Source organism: Oryctolagus cuniculus, chromosome 5 (assembly GCF_964237555.1).
Source record: "Oryctolagus cuniculus chromosome 5, mOryCun1.1, whole genome shotgun sequence".
Taxonomy (NCBI): Eukaryota; Metazoa; Chordata; class Mammalia; order Lagomorpha; family Leporidae; genus Oryctolagus; species Oryctolagus cuniculus.
Genome location: NC_091436.1, coordinates 152,657,130 through 152,675,764, shown reverse-complemented (window position 1 = coordinate 152,675,764; position 18,635 = coordinate 152,657,130). Strand labels below are relative to the sequence as shown.

The following is an 18,635-nucleotide window of genomic DNA, read 5'->3' as shown; positions in this document are numbered from 1 at the left end:
AGCCAAGGACAAAGCCATGGCTGCTTCTGCCAACCCAGTGATACTTTAGAGCTGTGACTGCGCGGTGACCAGTAAACCCGGGGGCCACACAACTTCTCCATGCCCACACACATAATGCAGTAAAGGCCAACAAGGCAGACTAAAAAGGGCCCTAAATTGCATGAAATGAGTCTGCCTCAGGAGCTACAGTCCAGGGAGCAGTGACCTAAGAAATACAAAGACTTGAACAAAGAGAACAAGCATTCTGCCAAGTGCATTTTTTTAAGGCAATAAAACTGATGAGGTGGAGGAATTATTCTCTATTGAGACTTCCTGAATAACAATCAGGTGAAAAACGCATCCTTTAAAATGCCTATTGGGAAGCAATTCCACTTCCAGGAATTTATCCAAGAGAAATAAATAGGAGGATGTGTACACTTATAAAGCAAAATATTGGGGACAACCAAACTAGCTGACCATCAGGGTCCTGGTGAGATAAATTCCAGACACCTCTGTGGTGAGCCAACAGTGCCGAGTAGAAATTCAAACTGATACAGAAACAAACTATCAGAGAGGGTGTTGCTTCTAAAAACTAAATTTGCAAAGTTTATCACAACATATTCAGGATTCCTTTGTTTTAAAATATAGCATATATTTAAATATGAAACATACTTAAGTGAATTCTTCCAATGATTATATCTGAACTGACAGGATCAGGGACGCTTTCACTTTTGTCTTCCTATTTTTTTTTTTAAGATTTATTTATTTATTTGAAAGTCAGAGTTACACAGAGAGAGAAGGAGAGGCAGAGAGAGAAAGAGGTCTTCCATCCGATCATTCATTCCCCACTGGCCACAACAGTCAAAGCTGTGTTGATCCAAAGCCAGGAGCCAGGATCTTCCTTCGGGACTCCCACGTGGGTGCAGGGGCTCAAGGACTTGGGCCATCTTCCACTGCTTTCTCAGGCCATAGCAGAGAGCTGGATCAGAAGTGGAGTAGCCAAGACTCGAACCAGTACTCATATGGGATGCCGGCACTGCAGGCGGTGGCTTTACCTGCTGCACCACAGCACCAGCCCCACCTTCCTATATTTTTATAATGTGTTTTAGTAGTGCAAATATCAGATTGAAAAATGACAATGAGGGCTGGGCATTGCAGTACAACAAGTTAAGTCACTGCTAGGGATGCCTGCATCTCTTATCAGAGAGCCTGGTTCAAGTCCTGGCTGCTACATGCTTCCAAACCAATTTCCTACTAACGCACCTGAGAGGCAGTGAATGACAGTCCAAATACTGGGGCCCCTACCACCCATATGGGGGACCTGGGTGGAGTTCCTGACCCCTGGTCTCAACCTGGCCCAGCCCTGGCTGCTGTGGACATTCGGGGAGTAAACTAGTGGGTGAAGATCTTTCTCTCGTCTTTCCCTCTCTCTCTGTTCAAATAAACAATAACAACAAAGGCTTTTCCATGCCCAGGCCTGTATACCTGGCCATCCTCACCATGCTGAACCCACTCACGCTGAGGTTTCCCACACTACGCAGAGAAATGCCCACCCTGAGAAACAGATTCTGTGTCGCCACACACTACACCCACAAGAGACCACTCAAGATGCTGAGAAAGTCTGTTTATTTCAATTCAGGAGTATTTGCCAGGGCCGGCACTGTGGTGCAGTAGGTTAACCCTGCACCTGCAGTGCTGGCATCCCATATGGGGGCCAGTTCTAGTCCCGACTGCTCTTCTTCTGATCCAGCTTTCTGCTATGGCCTGGGAAAGCAGTAGAAGATGGCCCAAGTGCTTGGGCCCTGCACACTCGTGGGAGGCCTGGAGAAGGCCCCCGGCTCTTGGCTTTGGATTGGCTCAGCTCCAGCTATTGCAGCCATCTGGGGAGTGAACCAGTGGAAGCAGGACCTTTCTGTCTGTCTCTTCCTCTCACTGTCTGTAACGCTACCTCTCAAATAAATAAATAAAATCTTAAAAAAAAAAAAAAAAAGTATTAGCCAAACAAGCAAGAGTCTAAAACGCTGCAGTTTGAAAGTCTCATTGACAAATAAAGTGATTCCAAAGCCAAGTGTGAAAAGCCTGGAAACAAGGCCTTCACTTAGCCTGAGGACCATCAGACCCAGTAAAACAAGAGCCACCTTGAAATACTCAAGTGGCACCCACGGATAGGAGACAGCAGAACTTCTGTGATGTTCCAGGGGACCAGGCTAGAAAAAAACCTGGAGAGAAGTTCTTGAGAGGCGAATTCTAGCCCTCACTAAGAAAGGGCTGTCTGCAGCTCGTGCCTTGCTCATTACAAGAAACAGAGAAGTAGAAAGTGGGTAGCCCAGGGCCAGCACTGTGGTGCAGTGGGTTCAGCTGCCACTTGGGACACACACATCCCACATCTGAGTGCCAGTCTGAGTCCCAGCTACTCGGCTTCGACCCAGCTCCGGGCTAATGCACTTGGGAGGCGGCAGGTGAGGCTCAAGTCCTTGAGTCCTTACCAACCATGTGAGAGATGGTGATGGAGCTCCCAGCTCCCAACTTCACCTGGCTGAAACCCAACGCTGCCTATTGTGGGTATTTGGGGGAATGAACTAGGAGACGGGCACTCCGTCTCTCCTCTCTCTGTCACTCTACCTTTCAATCAAATAAATAAATCTTTAATTTATTTTTAAGGCATACAAATTTCATAAGTACAACTTTAGGAATATAGTTATTCTTCCCACCATACCCACCTTCCCACCCACACTCCCACCCCTCCCCCTACCCCCTCCCCCCTTGCCAGTCCCATTCTCCATTAAGATTCATTTTCAATTAATTTTATACACAAAAGACCAACTCTATACTAAGTAAAGATTTCAACAATTTGCATACACACACACACAACTGTTTGAGAACAAGTTTTACAGTGAACTTTCACAATACAACTCATTGAGGACAGAAGTCCTGCATGGGGAGTTAGTGCACAGTAACTCCTGTTGTTAATCTAACAATTAACACTCTTATGTATGATGTCAGTGACCACCCGAGGCTCTTGACACACAAACTCCGTCAGTATTTGGACAAAGCCATAAGCAAAAAAAAAAAAAAAAAAGAACCCCCACAATCAGAGATGCCATGGGAGAAGCTTCTCCTAGACCAGTGACAGCAAGGTCTGAATAAATTTCCCCAGAGTCTGCTTGAGTCAATCTGAACACAACAGCTCCTGCCTGGACAATCCTTGCCTACTAATCCCAGCCAATCCCCATAATACCTCCTGAGACCCCCCAAGACCCAAGGATCAGCAGAAAGTCCCCAGCACTTTGGCAGGGATGAAGCACATTTGTCTCAAATGCTTGCAAGCAGAGCGCAGGCCCTTGTACGCACTTGATCTCTACCTCTACGGGGACGTCTAAGGAAGCCAAGACACCGGATGGCCAAGGCATTCGAAGAAAGAATCTTTTCAAGTAAGAAACTCCTTCCAGCAAACGAAGTTGTGGCTCAAAGTGAAGGAAAGGTGTGCTTTCCTTACTGCTGATATCCACAAACACACACTCACCAGCCCAGCCTCTTTCTTTCACCCTTTACTCCTCGTTTCTCAGAGCTGAGGAAAATAATCTATTTCAAGAGACACAGGGCACAGTAACATGAAGGTATGACAACATGTCCCATAAATGCCAATCTGGATTTTTGCATTCTATCAATGGACAATAAACATTTTAGAAAGCTCAGGATACGTATGAAGAAAAAAAAAATCTGACCATCAAATTTTAGTTACATCTTAATACCAAATTTAATTTTTTTTTTTTTCATTTTGTCTGAAAGGCACAGAGACAGAAATTTTCCACCTGCTGGTTCACTCCTCAAAAAACCTCAACAGCCAGGACTGCGCCAGGACACCGTCCAGAATCCAGAACTTAACCCGGGTCTCCCACACGGGTGGCAGGGACTCAGCTATCGGAGACATCACCTTCCTCCTCCTCCCAAGGTGCGTGTGAGCAGGAAGCTGGAATCAGAAGCAGAGCCGGCACTCAAACCCAAGAACTCTCACACCAGATGCAGGCGTCCCAGGGCAACATCTTAGCCACTGTGCCAGGGACTTTAACAACTGATATCAACAAAGTTTCCAATGGAATGAATCCTCAGGGGGTTACAGTCGGCTAGCCTTTGTTTTCTCTGTAACTATTTGATAACCATGAAAAAAGTTTGTTTAGTACTTCAGTTAGGTTTCCTCACTCCTCGATTTCATCCACTCTCCTACTCCCCCTCCTCAGTTGTTCCCTCCCCTCCCAAGGTGTACCTAGACTTCCTGGCCCCAAGGTTGCAAATTCCAGAGGCTGAAGGCGTATCTTTTTAAGAACAATGCAAAGTTAAACCAAGTCTGGTATACATCCAGCAGTCTGTGCCCCGGGTCATCTGACTCACCTATCCTAACTGCAGAAGAAACTGGGGCAGCTGCAGGTGGGGAGCAGGTGTCAAGGCAGCTCAGGTAACAGGTTCAGCCAGATCAGAACTGCTGGCCAAGGAAATGCATGCTGGAGCCGCCCCCTACCCAGAGCTCAGGGCCAACAGCTGCAAGCTGACTCCAGTTTTGAGTTTGGGTAAATTCTGAAGTATTCAAACATGGATTCTTTTATTCTGAATTTCTCAAAACTTTGGCCAAGCGCCTTAGCAACACCAGCGTGCTCCCTGGTACCTGCTCCAATGTGCTGGCTCTTTTCTAAAGCTCAAGTTCCTCTAGCCATGTAACTTCACCCAGGTGCTCTGAAAACCACCGAGGCACTGCACTGTAAGTGATCCCTAAAAGCTGAGACTCCTCACGGTGCCACAAAAGAACTGTTCAAATTACCCAACAACTGGTACAAGAGGCCGGCTCCGAGAATGCAAACTCAGAGCTCCCGTGGTGACTTGACAACTGCATCTTCAAAAGCCACCGTGGTCCACAAGCGTTTGATGTAGATTTCATTCTTGTATCTAACTGGCTAACTAGTGAAGCGAGAGTCTTCCGCACACCATGCAACAAAAGCAAAACCTAATCTCTCCTTCTACTGTTTCTAATCATGCTCACCAAATCAGCCTGATTGAAGTCACTGATTGGGTTTAGAGTACCCCGGGTTTATGGGTCTGCAAAATACACTCCTAAAATCTCACTACCAGGGGGCCACTGTTTTGGTTAAACTGTCGCTTGTGATGCCGGCATCCCATATCAGAGTGCCAGTTCAGTCCCAGCTGCTCTGCTTCCGATCCAGTTCCCTGCTAATGTGCCTGGGAAGGCAGAAGATGGACCAGGTGCTTGAGCCCCACCACCTGTGTGGGAGTCCCAGGTGGGTAACTTCAGCTATTTGCTGAAAGAAACCAGCAGATGGAGGCTCCTTTCTTTCTGTCTCCCCTCTGCTCCCTGTTGCTTTGCCTTTCGAAATAAATAAAAAGCTTTAAAATTTTTTTAATTTTTAATTTACAAATTGAAATTTTAAATTACAAGCTGGTACATCGAAAAACAAATTGTACTATTGGTTTTAATTAAAAAAAAATGGAAAAGAAGTTTGGAAACCATCTGCCTAGGTTGCTGTCTCCTGAAAGCAGTTGCACAACAGAAATTCCAGAAGGATTCTGATCTGAAAAGTGAGTGTGACCAGGCCACACTGCTGGATCAAGTTAGCTGTTAGATACGGGGACACTGGGAAAACATTAAACAAACCGGCCAGGCTAGTGTAAAAGAACAATGGTTTCCATTTTCAGGGAGAGTGGAGATTTAAAATAACTCATGAATGCTTAAGTGGGCCAAATACTTACCACACTTCTATAGGAGAGCCAGTTCCTTTTTAATGCATTTTTTTAAATAAACAGGTAGGAGTAGAGTTTACATTTTTGAGTTAATAAGAGACGGCACTGCCACTGAAATATTTTAGGCCTACATTTCACCCAATAAAAACCACATTCTTCTCCAACATTTTAAAATGAACTTACCGGGGCCCGCTCTGTGGCATAGCGGGTAAAGCCACCGCCTGAAGCGCCAGCATCCCATATTGGTGCCGGTTTGAATCCCAGCTGCTCCACTTCCGATCCAGCTCTCTGCTATGGCCTAGGAAAGCAGTGGAAGATGGCCCAAGTCCTTGGGCCCCTGCACACGCATGGGAGACCCAGAAGAAGCTCCTGTCTCCTGGCTTCAGATCGGCCCAGCTACAGCCACTGTGGCCAACTGGGAAGTGAACCAGCGGATGGAAGATTCTCTCTCTCTCTCTTTCTCTTTCTATCTCTGCCTCTCCTTCTCCCTCTGTGTAACTCTGACTTTCAAATAAACAAACCTTTAAAAATGAATAAATAAAAATAAAATGAACTTACCGTTATTTCAACCAAAGCTAACTAGGGTGCACAAAAGGCATGCATAAATAATGAAGGGATCCTATGTTTACTTTTCAAAACAAAATACGTACACTGAAATGAACAGTTTTAACCAGAGCAGGTGCACAAACCAGAAGGATTACCTTGCCTGCCACTTCCCTATCCACGCCAGCCAATAAGAAAGGAGCCCCACTTCTGACCTATTTTACGAGGGGTATGGAAGCACCGGGGGTTGGCAAAGATGATATCACCCAAATTCCAAAATCAAACAAAAAGACAAGAGGCGCGGACCTTCTGCGTCCATTGGAGCACAGTCTTGGGGGAGGGAGCGCCTCTTTCCTCCCCCCACACAAGCGACAGCTCAAGTGTGGTGGGAAGAAGTTACCGAGGCCTTGCTTCCTCCTGACAATATTTTGCTTTCACCCATTCATCCTCAAAAAATTTAAAAATACCAGCTGCTACAGATCTAGAGGGAGTGGCTCACTCACTGCAGACAACCGCACGGCCACTCTGGGAAAGTTCGCTGGCTTCTTACAAAACTAAACACGCAACTCCCTGCACACCAGCAACTGCACTGCTTGGCATTCCCCTCAGAGTGGAGACGTGTGCTCACCCTCCAAAAACGGCACACAAACATCTGTGTCAGCGATTTTCCTAATCCTAAAACAGGAAATGCCCCCGATGTCCACCAACAGGTGAGTGGGTAACACACTACACGGCCTCCACTCAGGAAAAAAAAAAAAAAAAAAAAAAAAACATGGGGACACCTGAGGCACGCAGCCACTCGAGTAAGAATGTCCAGGAACCACACTCGGTGGGACAAGCCAATCTCTGGAAGGCTTGTCTATGATGACATTGGCCTTAAAGTGACAAAACAAGAGAAATGAGGAACAGATTAGTGACTGCCAGGGGTCAGCGAAGAGCAGCCATGGATGTAAAATGAAAGTGGTATCACACTCACACTACGATTCCACAAGATCTAGATCTCTTTCTATCATTCGTTATAATCGCATTAAGGAGTTATTTCTTTAAATATTTTATTTCTTAAATGCTTGTATATTTGTTTGAAAGGGCAGAGAAACAGAGAGAGATCTCACATCCACTGGTTTCCTGCCCAACAGCCAGGGCCGGGCCAAGCCAAAGCCAGGAAACAGGAACTCAACCCACGTTTCCCACATGGGTGATGGGAACGACTGCCTGAGCCATCACTCGCTGCCTCCCAGGGTGCACACTAGCAGGAGCCTGGACTTGGACCCAGGCACTCCAAGGAGGGATGTGAGTGTCACAAGGACCAGCTCACCTGCTGTCCCACAACGTCCACCACTACACCTGTGTTTCCTGTGGTCCCTTGTGGCCCGCACCCAGCACTGCACCACACACCACGGGTGGCTCCAATCCCGTTCCCTGCCATCCTTAAGGGGCGGGGCATTCTTAGCAAGTGACTCTGATCCCCCATGTCCATGTGCTGACTGAACCTCCACCCAGTTTTCACAGTACAGCCCGCCCTCCATCTCCTCAGACTCCATACCCACCTGAGACGGAACATGGAGCCAGGTGGCTGCAGCTGGACACGGGCTGAAGGCCCATGCCCCAGGAGAACACGCGTCCTGATGGACAGCCAACTGTGGCCTGTCCCTTCTTTCCTGTAAGCTGTCCCCAGAAGCAGGAGCTCTGGCCTGTCCCCTCCCTGTTTAGGAAAAAGGCATCGCACTGCATCTGATTCTTACAAATGCAAATGCAGCCAGGTGTTTAATGACCTGCAGTTTAAAAGCCATGCAGTAAAGAAACTGATTTTCACACCCTGCCCGGCCAAGTTTAATTGGGCATAGCACACTCTTCCCTGGGTCACCCTAGCATTTCTGATCTCATCTGACCAGCAAATAGCTTAGCAATTTCGGATCCAGTCTTTAGTCTCTTGCTCTCTATCCTGCTAAGGAGGCATCACAGCCACGCGTAAACCCTCTTGGTGAGCTGATATCAACCTCTCCACAGGGGCAGTGGGCATCTAAAGGACTGGCATGCCTGTGCCACTGAGAACCCTGATGCCTCCCAACCCCCCTTCTTTAACATCTGTCATATGTCTCTGTCATATGCTAAGCATTGTGCTAACCAGTATGTGAAACCTTCCCACTTCGTTTTTAAAGCAACTGTATAGAAATACTGTTATGACACCTGCTTCATTAAAAGGGAAATTCTCAACAGTAGTATAAAGCCATTGGGCTGCAGAGTGAACCAGCTGTGGCTCCAAAAGCGGAGCCCTTAACCCCTGAGCCCTCTTGCCTCACCAGAGAAGGGAGAATAAAGTCTTCGTGGAGTCATCAGAAACAGGCAGCGAGACCTGCTTAACCAGTGCCCAGGGTCACCTGCTGCACGGAAGGAACCAAGCGCGATGCCTGCCCACTCCACACCTCGTGCCCCTTGTCCCAGCCATACGCATTAGGTGTCCTCCCCAGATTAAGTTCCCTGTGGACTGCAGGCATGTTCTGTCCCCTCTGTCCAGGGCAAGTCTCCACTCTTCCCCTCGCTACCTGCTACCTATCCCAGCGAGGACCAGCTTGGTGTCGCTTCCTTCTGAAGTCTTCCCTGCCCCTCAGCCTGAGTCAGGGGTTCCCCCCATGTGCTCTCACAGCCCCCCAGCCACCTGCTCAGGGCACATCACAAATCAGCGCCTGGTCCCATGTAGACTGCGTTAAAAGGAAAATTCCCTAAACCAATTAAATCAGCAGGGTTTATTTAATCAAAGCAAAACAAAAATGATTTGGGCATCACCCAAAACCACAGTCGGGGGATGGCGAAGGCAATACACAGCACAGCCTGAAAGGCCAGCATCCCATATGGCGCTGGTTCTAGTCCCGGCTGCTCCACTTCTGATCCAGTTCCCCACTGATGTGCCTGGGAAGGCAGCAGAAGATGGCCCAAGTGCCTGGGTCCCTGCCACCTACATGGGAGACCCGAATGGAATTCCAGGCTTCTGGCTTTGGGCCTGGCCCAGTCCTGACGGCTGCAGCCACTTGGGGAGTGACCAGTGGATGGAAAATCTCTAACTCTGCCTTTCATATAAAATTAAAAAAAAAAAAAAAAAAAAAAAGACTAGGTCCTGAGGATTCCATTCAACAATGTGATCACAGAGCATTTACAGAAAAATGGGAGACAAAGGAAACAATGTAATTAGCTACAGCCCAGCCAATCAACTAATCAGGTGGTCACAGCTTGACTAGCTGTTTAAGGGACTAATCATTTAACTGGCTACAGGGCCTCCTGCGACCAGCCAGAGCTCAGTAATTGTGATTACACTTACATTGCTTTGGTCTCTTGGACCCACCTCACCCATAGACCCCCACACACTATTAATCAAGAGGTGGGCAGGAGGCGCTCATGAGCCCTCATGAGAAACCTAGACTGAGTTCCCGGCTCCAGCTGTTGCAGGCATTTGAGGAATGAACCAGATGACAGCTCACTCGCACGCACTCTCTCTCTCTCTCTCTCTCTCTGCCTTTCAAAGTCTTAAAAATACTGTATAGTATCTGACAACTGCAAGGAATCCCATGAAGTCAGAGACTATACACATAACATGTGCCTATTTTGTTCAACAAAATGGGACAAAAATTAATGTAAAAATCAACTCAAAAACCAAAACAAAACAAGAATACCGACTCTTCTAACCTACAAATCACCCCATCACAGTTTGCAGTCAGCAACCAATGAACCACAGGGCAAAGGATGCTAATCTTCTCTCCTCTTCTTTCCTTCCTTTTAATTTGCAAGGCAGAGAGAGAGAGATCCCTGGTTCATTCTCAAATGCCAGCAACGGCTGGACTGGGGCTGGAAACTCAATCCAGGTCTCCCACATGGGTGGCAGGAACCCGGTTCCTTAAGCCGTCACTGCTGCTTCCCGGGTTTGTATTAGCAGGAAGCTGGAGACAGGAGTAGAGCCAACCCAGGCTCTCCAACGTGAAATGCGGGCATCTTAAGTGACGTATTACCTAGTAGGCCAAATACCCTCTCTGGATATTTTCTTCTTCTTTTGAGCATAATGGCCTAGCTGAAGGCTGTGGGGAAGGCAGAGGTGGATCAAACCCCAGCTCTGTGGATAACCAGCTGCAGGGCCTGGACCAAGTTCCTTTGGCCGCTCCAGACCTCATGTCCTCACCAGGAAACTGGAGAAGGAAAGGGCTTGCAGGCTGTGATGGGCACTGCATAAAGTACAGTTAAGTACTCAGCACTCAGCACTCAGTACTCAACAACTGTTGAGCAGTTGTTCAGTGTCCAAACATCAGCTATGATCATGAGAAAAAAGGAAAACGCAGATGAGCCCTCTCCTAAAACTCAGCCAGAAATGGCATAGTCTTGAAGTGTATGAAAGAAGGAACCAAGTAACCCACAGCTCACTCCTGCCTTGCTTAGAAGAACAACTCAGAAGAGGCGTCCTGGCAGCCCTTGCGAAGCCTGCAGATTTCTAACCTGCTTTAGGGGAGGGGCAATTGATGAAGTAACTATGTTCCTCCAAACTCAAGAATGTTTCTCTAAATTCCAAAACTCCCACCTCCGGGACTTGGAGGTTCCTTCTCAGAGCTCCTTACTCAAACCTGGAGCCCATCAGAGAAAGCCAGGACTTGAGTATTTATTAATAATTCCTGCCCCTGCAGGTAGCGGCCCTCCCAAGTTTCAGCAAAGCTACTAGAAAATGCTAAGATTCCAGACTTGAGGCAATAAATGCTTCCACTATGTGGTGACAACCTTAATCAACTCCAGCTAACGTGAAGACAAACAACAGCAAACACTTCACATTATGTCCTAATTAGAACTATTTTTAAACAGTGCTAATTCGATCATATTGGACATTTAAATATGTCTTTGAAATTTAACACTGTAAATTCCAGTGATGACACGCGTTTATTCCCAGAATAATGAATAGTATCCAAGCCATATAATACCAAGCACCATTTTTTAGACTGCAGAAGCAAATACTACTTTTTTAAAATATTTATTTATTTGAAAGTCAGAGTTATACAGAGTGAGGAGAGGCACAGCGGGGGGGGGGGGGGGTAGAGTCTTCCATCAGCTGATTCCCTCCCCAATTGGCCACAATGGCCGGAGCAGAGCTGATTTGAAGCCAGGAGACAGGAGCTGCTCCAGGTTCTCCCACGTGCGTGCAGGAGCCCAAGGACTTGGGCCATCTTCTACTGCTTTCCCAAACCATAGCAGAGAGCTGGATCAGAAGTGGAGTGGCCAGGACTCGAACCGGCACCCATATGGGATGCCAGCACTGCAGGGAGCGGCTTTACCACTATGCCACGGTGCCGGCCCAGCAACACTACTTAAATAAGTGCCACTGAGGTTCAGTCACCCTATAAAGTTACTGTACAAAAATTTACCATAAATATAAAGATACTAAACAGCACAGGACAGAAACAATACTTCTCGCTAAAATATGACACAATCCTTTGGCTGAACAATATTTTTTAAAAAATGTAATTTAGGGGCCGGCGCTGTGGCACAGCGGGTTAACACCCTGGTTTAAAGCACTTGCATCCCATATGGGCGCCAGTTCTAGTTCAGGCTGCTCCTCGTCCGATCCAGCTCTCTGCTATGGCCTGGGAAAGCGGAAGAAGATGGCCCAAGTCTTTGGGCCCCTGCACCCACGTGGGAGACCCGGAAGAGGCTCCTGGCTCCTGGCTTCGGATTGGCTCAGCTCCGGCTGTTGCAGCCATCTGGGGAGTGAACCAGCAGATGGAAGACCTCTCTTTTTCTGTCTCTACCTCTCTCTGAAACTCTGTCTTTCAAATAAATAAAATAAATTTAAAAAAAAAAATGTAATTTAAGGAAATGTATCCTGTGCTAAAGCTGAATGAAACAGACCAGCGGCACCCATCATCCAGTCATTTCTGCTGTTTATTTATTACCTTAACCCCACAGCACACATGGGCACATTGTGCCCTGGAAGCATCTCCTCCCGGTGCCCCTGCCTTGCTGACTGTGCACACACGCACAGGAGACGCAACAGCGCAACCCCTCCCCACGGCCACGGCCACGGCCACGGCCACGTGGAACGGCAGTCACGGACCCCAGGGCTCGCTGCTTGAGCAGAGTTCTCAAAACAGATGTCATCAGAAAGACACTTCAAATTCCATGGCAACTTCAACTGAAGGAATGGGATATTAAAAAGACTCTTTCAAAAGTCTGTGACTGGGATTTGTTTTAAAGTATTCCAAAGGTGGGAAAGAACAATGCGGAAGACAGATAAGACAACACCAGTGAAATGTCCAACATTTCCAAGCTGGGTAGCAAGTACATAGAGTTGCTATACTATTCTCTGTTTTTGCAAATCTGAGAATCCCCATGATAAAAAAAAAATTTAAATACTCTCTCCATCTAAGTGTAAATTCAACTTTGCCATAGTCTCAACCTAGAAGCCATTTAAATGCCACAAAACCTTTTCACCTCTATGTGGATAACTTAGTCCCTGAGGACTAAGAACTTGGGCCCACAAGGTCCAGTCCCCAGGTGCGCCAGCCATGCAACAGGACAGAGCTGCCTCCAGCAGCCCCTTCCCAGAGAAATACCAAAAGCCGGTGAGAAATGACAAATTCTGGGTTCACATTCTTGGTCATCTGCCCTTAGATGGAGTCAGATGTAACACTGGAGAAATTTAAAAAAATCATGACATGGGTTCTTTTTAAACTCCTCCACAAACCTTATAAAGTCATTTACTCAGCCACACATCAAGGATAATAAAAAGTCCCACTGAACATCAAACTCTGACTAATAAGAAAACAATCTCCAGGAGGGAGCTAAATATGTCGCTGCTACTACCACCGTGAGAAACCGAGTTTCAGAAACCCTGATCTCTCAAATGTAAAGGCCCCGACTTTGAAGTGCCAACAAAGAAAAATTCCAACTACTCTAAAATGGTTACCAGAACTTCCCAGCAAAACGCAAAACACCAGAACCAACACTGCATGAAAATGAAGCCATGAAAGCATCAGAAGAAGACGCTGTTCCTCCCACGCACTGGAAGAAGAAGAAACCAGTAACACTTACCAGCACTCGGTTTTCAACTTTGTCTCCCTTCACTTCCAACTTGACTTTCTTCTTCACTGCGATTTTTATCTTTCTGCCAATAACATCCTTTATGCTTTCTGAAAGAAGACGAGAGAGTTTTGTTATATCCTTTTAATAACAAGAAAAACAAATATTGGGAAGGAAGAACATTTGAAGGAGAGTATTTGGTTATTTTATCTTTTTTTAATCTTTTTTTTTTTTTTTTGGCTTGTTTTAACAAGCCTGGTGGTTATCAGCCATCAAGTATTTAACAATTTGTGCTTTGGACAGTGTGTCAGATGCTAGGACAAATGGGAAAACATATGACGAATACCGGCTCCAGCAAGGCATGACATAATCTTGCTGGGAAAACAGGACAGACACACACACACACACACACACAGCAGTGGTAGGCAGTAGATGGAATCCTGTATTATCTGCACAATAAGACCTGAGTAACTCCCTCAGCCACTGGCCAGTTCCTTTAACCCCCAGTAACCTCTGAGACACTGGGATGCCATGGAAAATACCAATTTCTATGTGTCCCTTAACAACAAGCCTGGCAAATATGGCGAACAACCAGAACAGGGCCTAATGATGTAGCTGGTGAAAAGGGTCTCCCGGCCACCTGTGCTTCCAAAATCATCACAGCACGACATTCCAAAGGGTGGCCAAAGACAGTGCAGGAGGCACCGCATCGGGAGAGAAGGGGAGACGGCTGAATGCTGGTGGGAAGCCATGAGTATCCCAACCTGAGCACGTCCAACTCAACCCCACCATCACCTCCTCTGGCCACTAATGAAGCTGGAAACCTTGCTGATTGCCCATTCCTTTCTCTCAAAGAGGGAGTCATCTGTCTCCTAAAATCAACCTCAGGAGCAGCTCCTGAGCCCCTGTGCATGGCTGCATTTGGGACCTCGGAGTCTCTGACCAAGACTAAGTCCATGGCCGCCAATCTTTCAGCCCCACTGCTGCCTTTACAACCACAGTGACCCTTCCAAAACCACAAATCTGACTGTGTCACTCCTGGTCTGACTCACAGTCACCGAATTTTTTTTTTTTTTTCATTTGAGAGGCATATAAAAACAAAGGGGGTGGGGGTGGGGAGGAGAATGTATCCCCACCCCCACCCCCAAACACCTGCAACAGCCAAGACTGAGCCCAAAGCCAGAAACCGGGGACCCAATCCGGGTCTCCGTGTGGGCTGTAGAAATCCAAATACTTGAGACACCACCACTGCCTCCCAGGGTCTGTGTTAGCAGGAAGCTGGAGTCAGGAGCCAAACCCAAGTACTCCATCCCAAGAAGGAGGCCAGAGGCCAGCCCCTCACAGGCATCCTGATCGACTCAAACTTTATAACATGGCAGTCCAGACCTTCCGTGGTTTTTAGCACACATCTAAAGATCCAATCACCCCTAACAGGCAGCGCCATCTTTGACCCCCTGGGATTCTGTATGGATTATTCTCTTTCCTGGAATGCCCTTGACCTCTTCTCCTCTTGGTTGCATTCTGCTTGTCTTTCAAAACAGCTCCCTCCTCTGCCATGGCACCAATGTCCCGTGTTTTCAACCCGACCTACACAGAAGCACCCCTGGTGTCACAGGCACTCTACAGGCTGCTGGACAGAGATGGTCCCTATTTCTCTAACAGCGCTGAGGAGAGAGGCCCCTAAACCAACGGGATCATGGTTGAGGGCGCACATGAAGAGAGCCCTGAGCTGAATCTTAAAGGGGTAGGAAACTTCAGAAGATCGCTGATTTCCAAAGCGTACAATATAATCCGCTGAGATACAGGAAGAACACAGAATTTTCTCTTCTGTTAGCAATGGGGGTTCCGGTTTATGCTTTAGATCGAACACACTAAATGATGTCGTTTAACAAATAAATCATGTTCATTCAGGTATGATCAAAATGAGCTTTTTGGGAACACATGATCATGAACATTTTGAGCCACTGAGCTGGGTAAGGAAAGTGAGGAAGGGCAGAAAAGGCAGCATGAAGACAGAGAAGGGCCTGGAAACATGAGAACGCACAGCTTGTGCAGGGAACCACACGGAGGTGGAATATTTGGGGCAAGAGGACATTCTGGGTAGCTCACTGCACTGGGAGTTCCTATCTTATCAGAACTCAAATACAGGCTACTCTGCCCTACCCTAAAACAGACTGTGGGAAATGGGCACCCAAAACTGATTCAAGAATACAGGCAGGTGGGAAGAGAGTAAGAAGTTATGCCCACGTGCTAACAGCTTGCAAGCAGCTATCTCCAAGTGGTAATGTGGGTGACATACTCATATTCTTATTCTTTCCCGCATTTAAAATTTTTCTATAAAAAAGCCTCTATGGCTTTCACTCTCAGAAAGACACACCACATTTCTCTAATGCCTTGAGGGATTAGCTTAAGGAATATACTGAGGTTTTTTCATGGTCACCATTTAAAAAAAAATTATGTAGTTATTTATTTACTTATTTGAAAGAGTGGCAGTGAAAGAGGTCTTTCATTCACGCTTTACTCCCCAAACGGCCACAAGAGTCAGGTCTGGGCCAGGCCAAAGGAGCCAAGAACTCCAGCCTGGCCTCCCACACAGGTGGCAGAGACAAGATACTTGGGCTGTGTTCCACTATCTTCCCAGGTGCATTAGCAGGGAACTGGATTGGAAGAACAGCCAGGACAGGAACCGGCAGTCCAATATGGGATGCTGGCATCGCAAACAGCAGCTTAGCTCACTGTGCCCCAACGCCAGCCACTCCCCCCCGCCCAGGACCACCATGTTGAACTAATGACAGAACTCTGTGCACACGTGAAATCGCAGAGAAGAGCGGGTGCAGGAATTTCCCCTATCCCAGCCTAACTAGAGCATCTGCAGCCCCTAAAAAGAACCATTATCAGACACACCCCAAAAGCTTATGTCACACAGTTGAGAGCTACATGAGATGGGCAATACTCAATAAACACAAATCCCATTTCAAGATAAGGGTCAAATCCAACTGTTAAAATATACCAATGTATTTGAGAACATAAACCAGATACCTTAGTTCTACTTTATCTTTTTCTCTTGGATCTAAATAATTACCTAAAGCTCCCATGACCAGGCTCAAAGAGGACTCTCAACCAATTAAAACCCCACCCCCTCCCTAGTGATCTTATCCCCAGCCCGGCCAGGCAGGCACGCCCTTGGCCCAACCTCTTTCCCAGGACCTCCAGGGGCTTGGGGGCCTCACCCTGCCAGAACCGGTCTGCAGCAGCTCACCCTAGCAAACTCTGATTCTGTATCCCAGGACAGACTCTCAGGCTGGGGAGGGAGAGGAGTGCTAGTGTGTGTGTGTGTGTGTGTACACGTGTGTGTAACTTCAGATGCAAAATTCAGGTGACGGGTGCACAGACCTGGCAACAGTTTCTTTCATGGAGTTGTACCCTAGGAGCTAACAGTTACTCAAGGAAGAGCAGAGCACACGGAAAGTCCTGATGATCAAGGCTAAAAAAAGCAAGAGGCCAAACCCTACACGCAGCGATGCACTGGACTCAACTTCCTCTGGGCTGCCCAGCAGGCACACCAGCCTTCCGAGCAGCAGGTGCAAGGTGCCAAGGATGGAGCAGTGGGAATGCAGGTCGCTGGCGACGGCGACCACAGCCAAGCACGCTGTAGGCAATCGCCCGCTTCAACCTTCGGTTTTCAGAGCACTCGTCCCTTCAGCTCTGCCATGTTAACCCTCCAGACGACTAAGTTAAACCCTGAGACCTCAATCGCCCCCTCCCCAACCAACGACACAAGTCAAGGGACTCAAACCCTGGGTCACCTTGCAGGGGGCCCCCACACAAGGGTTCCCGGGGTGGGGGGAAATCCATAGGTTAATCATTATTAAAACGAGGCTTTTATCATTAACCCTCAATTTCCTGGCCCGAGTTTGCGTCAGCCCTGTAACCCTTTCGCTCCCAGCTCGCTGCACCAAGCCACGCCTTGCCAGGCCCAGTCCTCACCGCCCACGGGCGCCCCCTCCCCTGAGTCCGTCGGTAGATGGGGGTCGCTCTTGCAAGCCACCTTCCCGAGGGGACCCGGCGCGTGCCGAAAGCTACCTACTGTGCGCTCGCCCGGGGCCCTTCGGGGAGGGCTTCCCGGACTTTCCCGAGTTTTGGGCAGGAGGCTGGGCGCCGTAAAGGCTTCCCCACCTCGCCTCCCAAACTCCTAAGCCTGGGGCAACCCGCTCCTTTCTTCTGCCAACCCGCACTCCTCGGTCCGGGCCCCTGCATGAGTGCGGGAGACCCCCTCGGGGGCTCCCGGTTCATCCCCACGCCTCCACTTCTCCGCACTGGCCCCTCCGGCGGTCGGATGGGAGCAAACTTCCCTGCGCCCCAGCACTACCCTGCCCAATGCCACTCGAACCCGCGGGGACGCGGAGCCTCGGCGGGACCCGCGGGCGCGCCGCGGTGCGCAAGACGCCAAGAAGACGCCAAGTGGACGCCGCCAATCTTACCTATCAGCTCCCGGGGGACGTCGGCGCTCTCCTCGCTCATGGTCGCGCTCCAGGTGCGGGAGACTGCGGGTCCAGCTCCGATGGCCCCCACCCTGCCCCAACCCCTCGATTTTTTGAGAGAGGCAAATGCAGCTTGCAAATGAGAGTGGGCAAGAAAACGGGGCGGAGATATAATTTCGCCTCGCCACCCCCTCCCCAACCCACTCCGCCCGTCCAAAAATAAAAGAGTTGCAAATACGAGGTGGGTTTGCTGCTGCTACCCTGCTACATGACGCCTTCCCGCAGCTCCGGCGGCGGAACGGGCGCGGGCAGGACTCTGCGGGGCGCGGCGCGGCCGCGGGCCGGCTGCCTCCCCCACAACCCGGCTCGCTCTTCCCGGCGCGGCTCGGCCGGCGCCAGCCCCCGCCCGGCCTCCCCGCACCTTCGGCCCTAGGTGAAAGCGGAAGGCGTGGGGAGAGGGCGGGGAGAGCGGGGAGTGGGCCGTGCTCGCCTGCGGCCGGCTCCGGCGGGGCGGGCGCAGCTCGGGCCCTCCTCCTGCTCCTCCTCCTCCTCCTTCTCCTCCTCCTCCACCTCCTTCTGCGTCTGCTCCTCACCTCGCGAGAGCCGCCCCCGCCGGACCCGGGCGGGCCTCCGGGCCCCGGCGCCGAGCCCCCGGCGCGACGCGCACACGGGGGCGCAGCGCGGGTGGCGGCAGCGGCGGCGGCGGGCACGGTGCCCTCCGCGCAGCCTCGCTCCCAGACCGCGACAGCCGTGCGTCTGCAGAGGGGCGAGACCGGGGAGCGGGCCCGGGAGCCATCTGCTGGCTGGCGGGGAGGAGAGCCGCTGGCCGGGGCTTGCGGG

General features: G+C 49.2%; 1 protein-coding gene and 1 long non-coding RNA gene across 8 annotated transcripts in view; both read right to left on the bottom strand.

Annotated features, from left to right (window-relative positions):
- CARMIL1 (capping protein regulator and myosin 1 linker 1) overlaps positions 1 to 18,300 on the bottom strand; it is a 317,796-nt gene extending 299,496 nt beyond the window's left edge. For 3 of the 7 annotated variants that reach the window (XM_051855017.2, XM_051855018.2, XM_051855021.2), the window contains exons 1-2: positions 17,796 to 18,300; positions 13,327 to 13,424 (exon numbers count right to left, since the gene is read on the bottom strand). In XM_051855017.2, coding sequence (XP_051710977.2) covers positions 13,327 to 13,424; positions 17,796 to 17,835 — 138 coding nt within the window. In that variant the 5' untranslated portion in view covers positions 17,836 to 18,300. The remainder of the gene's footprint in view (positions 1 to 13,326; positions 13,425 to 17,795) is intronic. The other 4 variants (XM_017344956.3, XM_051855020.2, XM_051855019.2 and 1 more) reach the window with 4 other exon arrangements.
- Positions 2,772 to 13,320, bottom strand: LOC138849708 (uncharacterized). The gene is made up of 2 exons (XR_011388784.1): positions 5,911 to 13,320; positions 2,772 to 3,949 (listed from the first exon to the last, which is right to left on the bottom strand). It is a non-coding gene; the product is annotated as an uncharacterized lncRNA (long non-coding RNA).
- Positions 18,301 to 18,635: the final 335 nt, after the last annotated feature.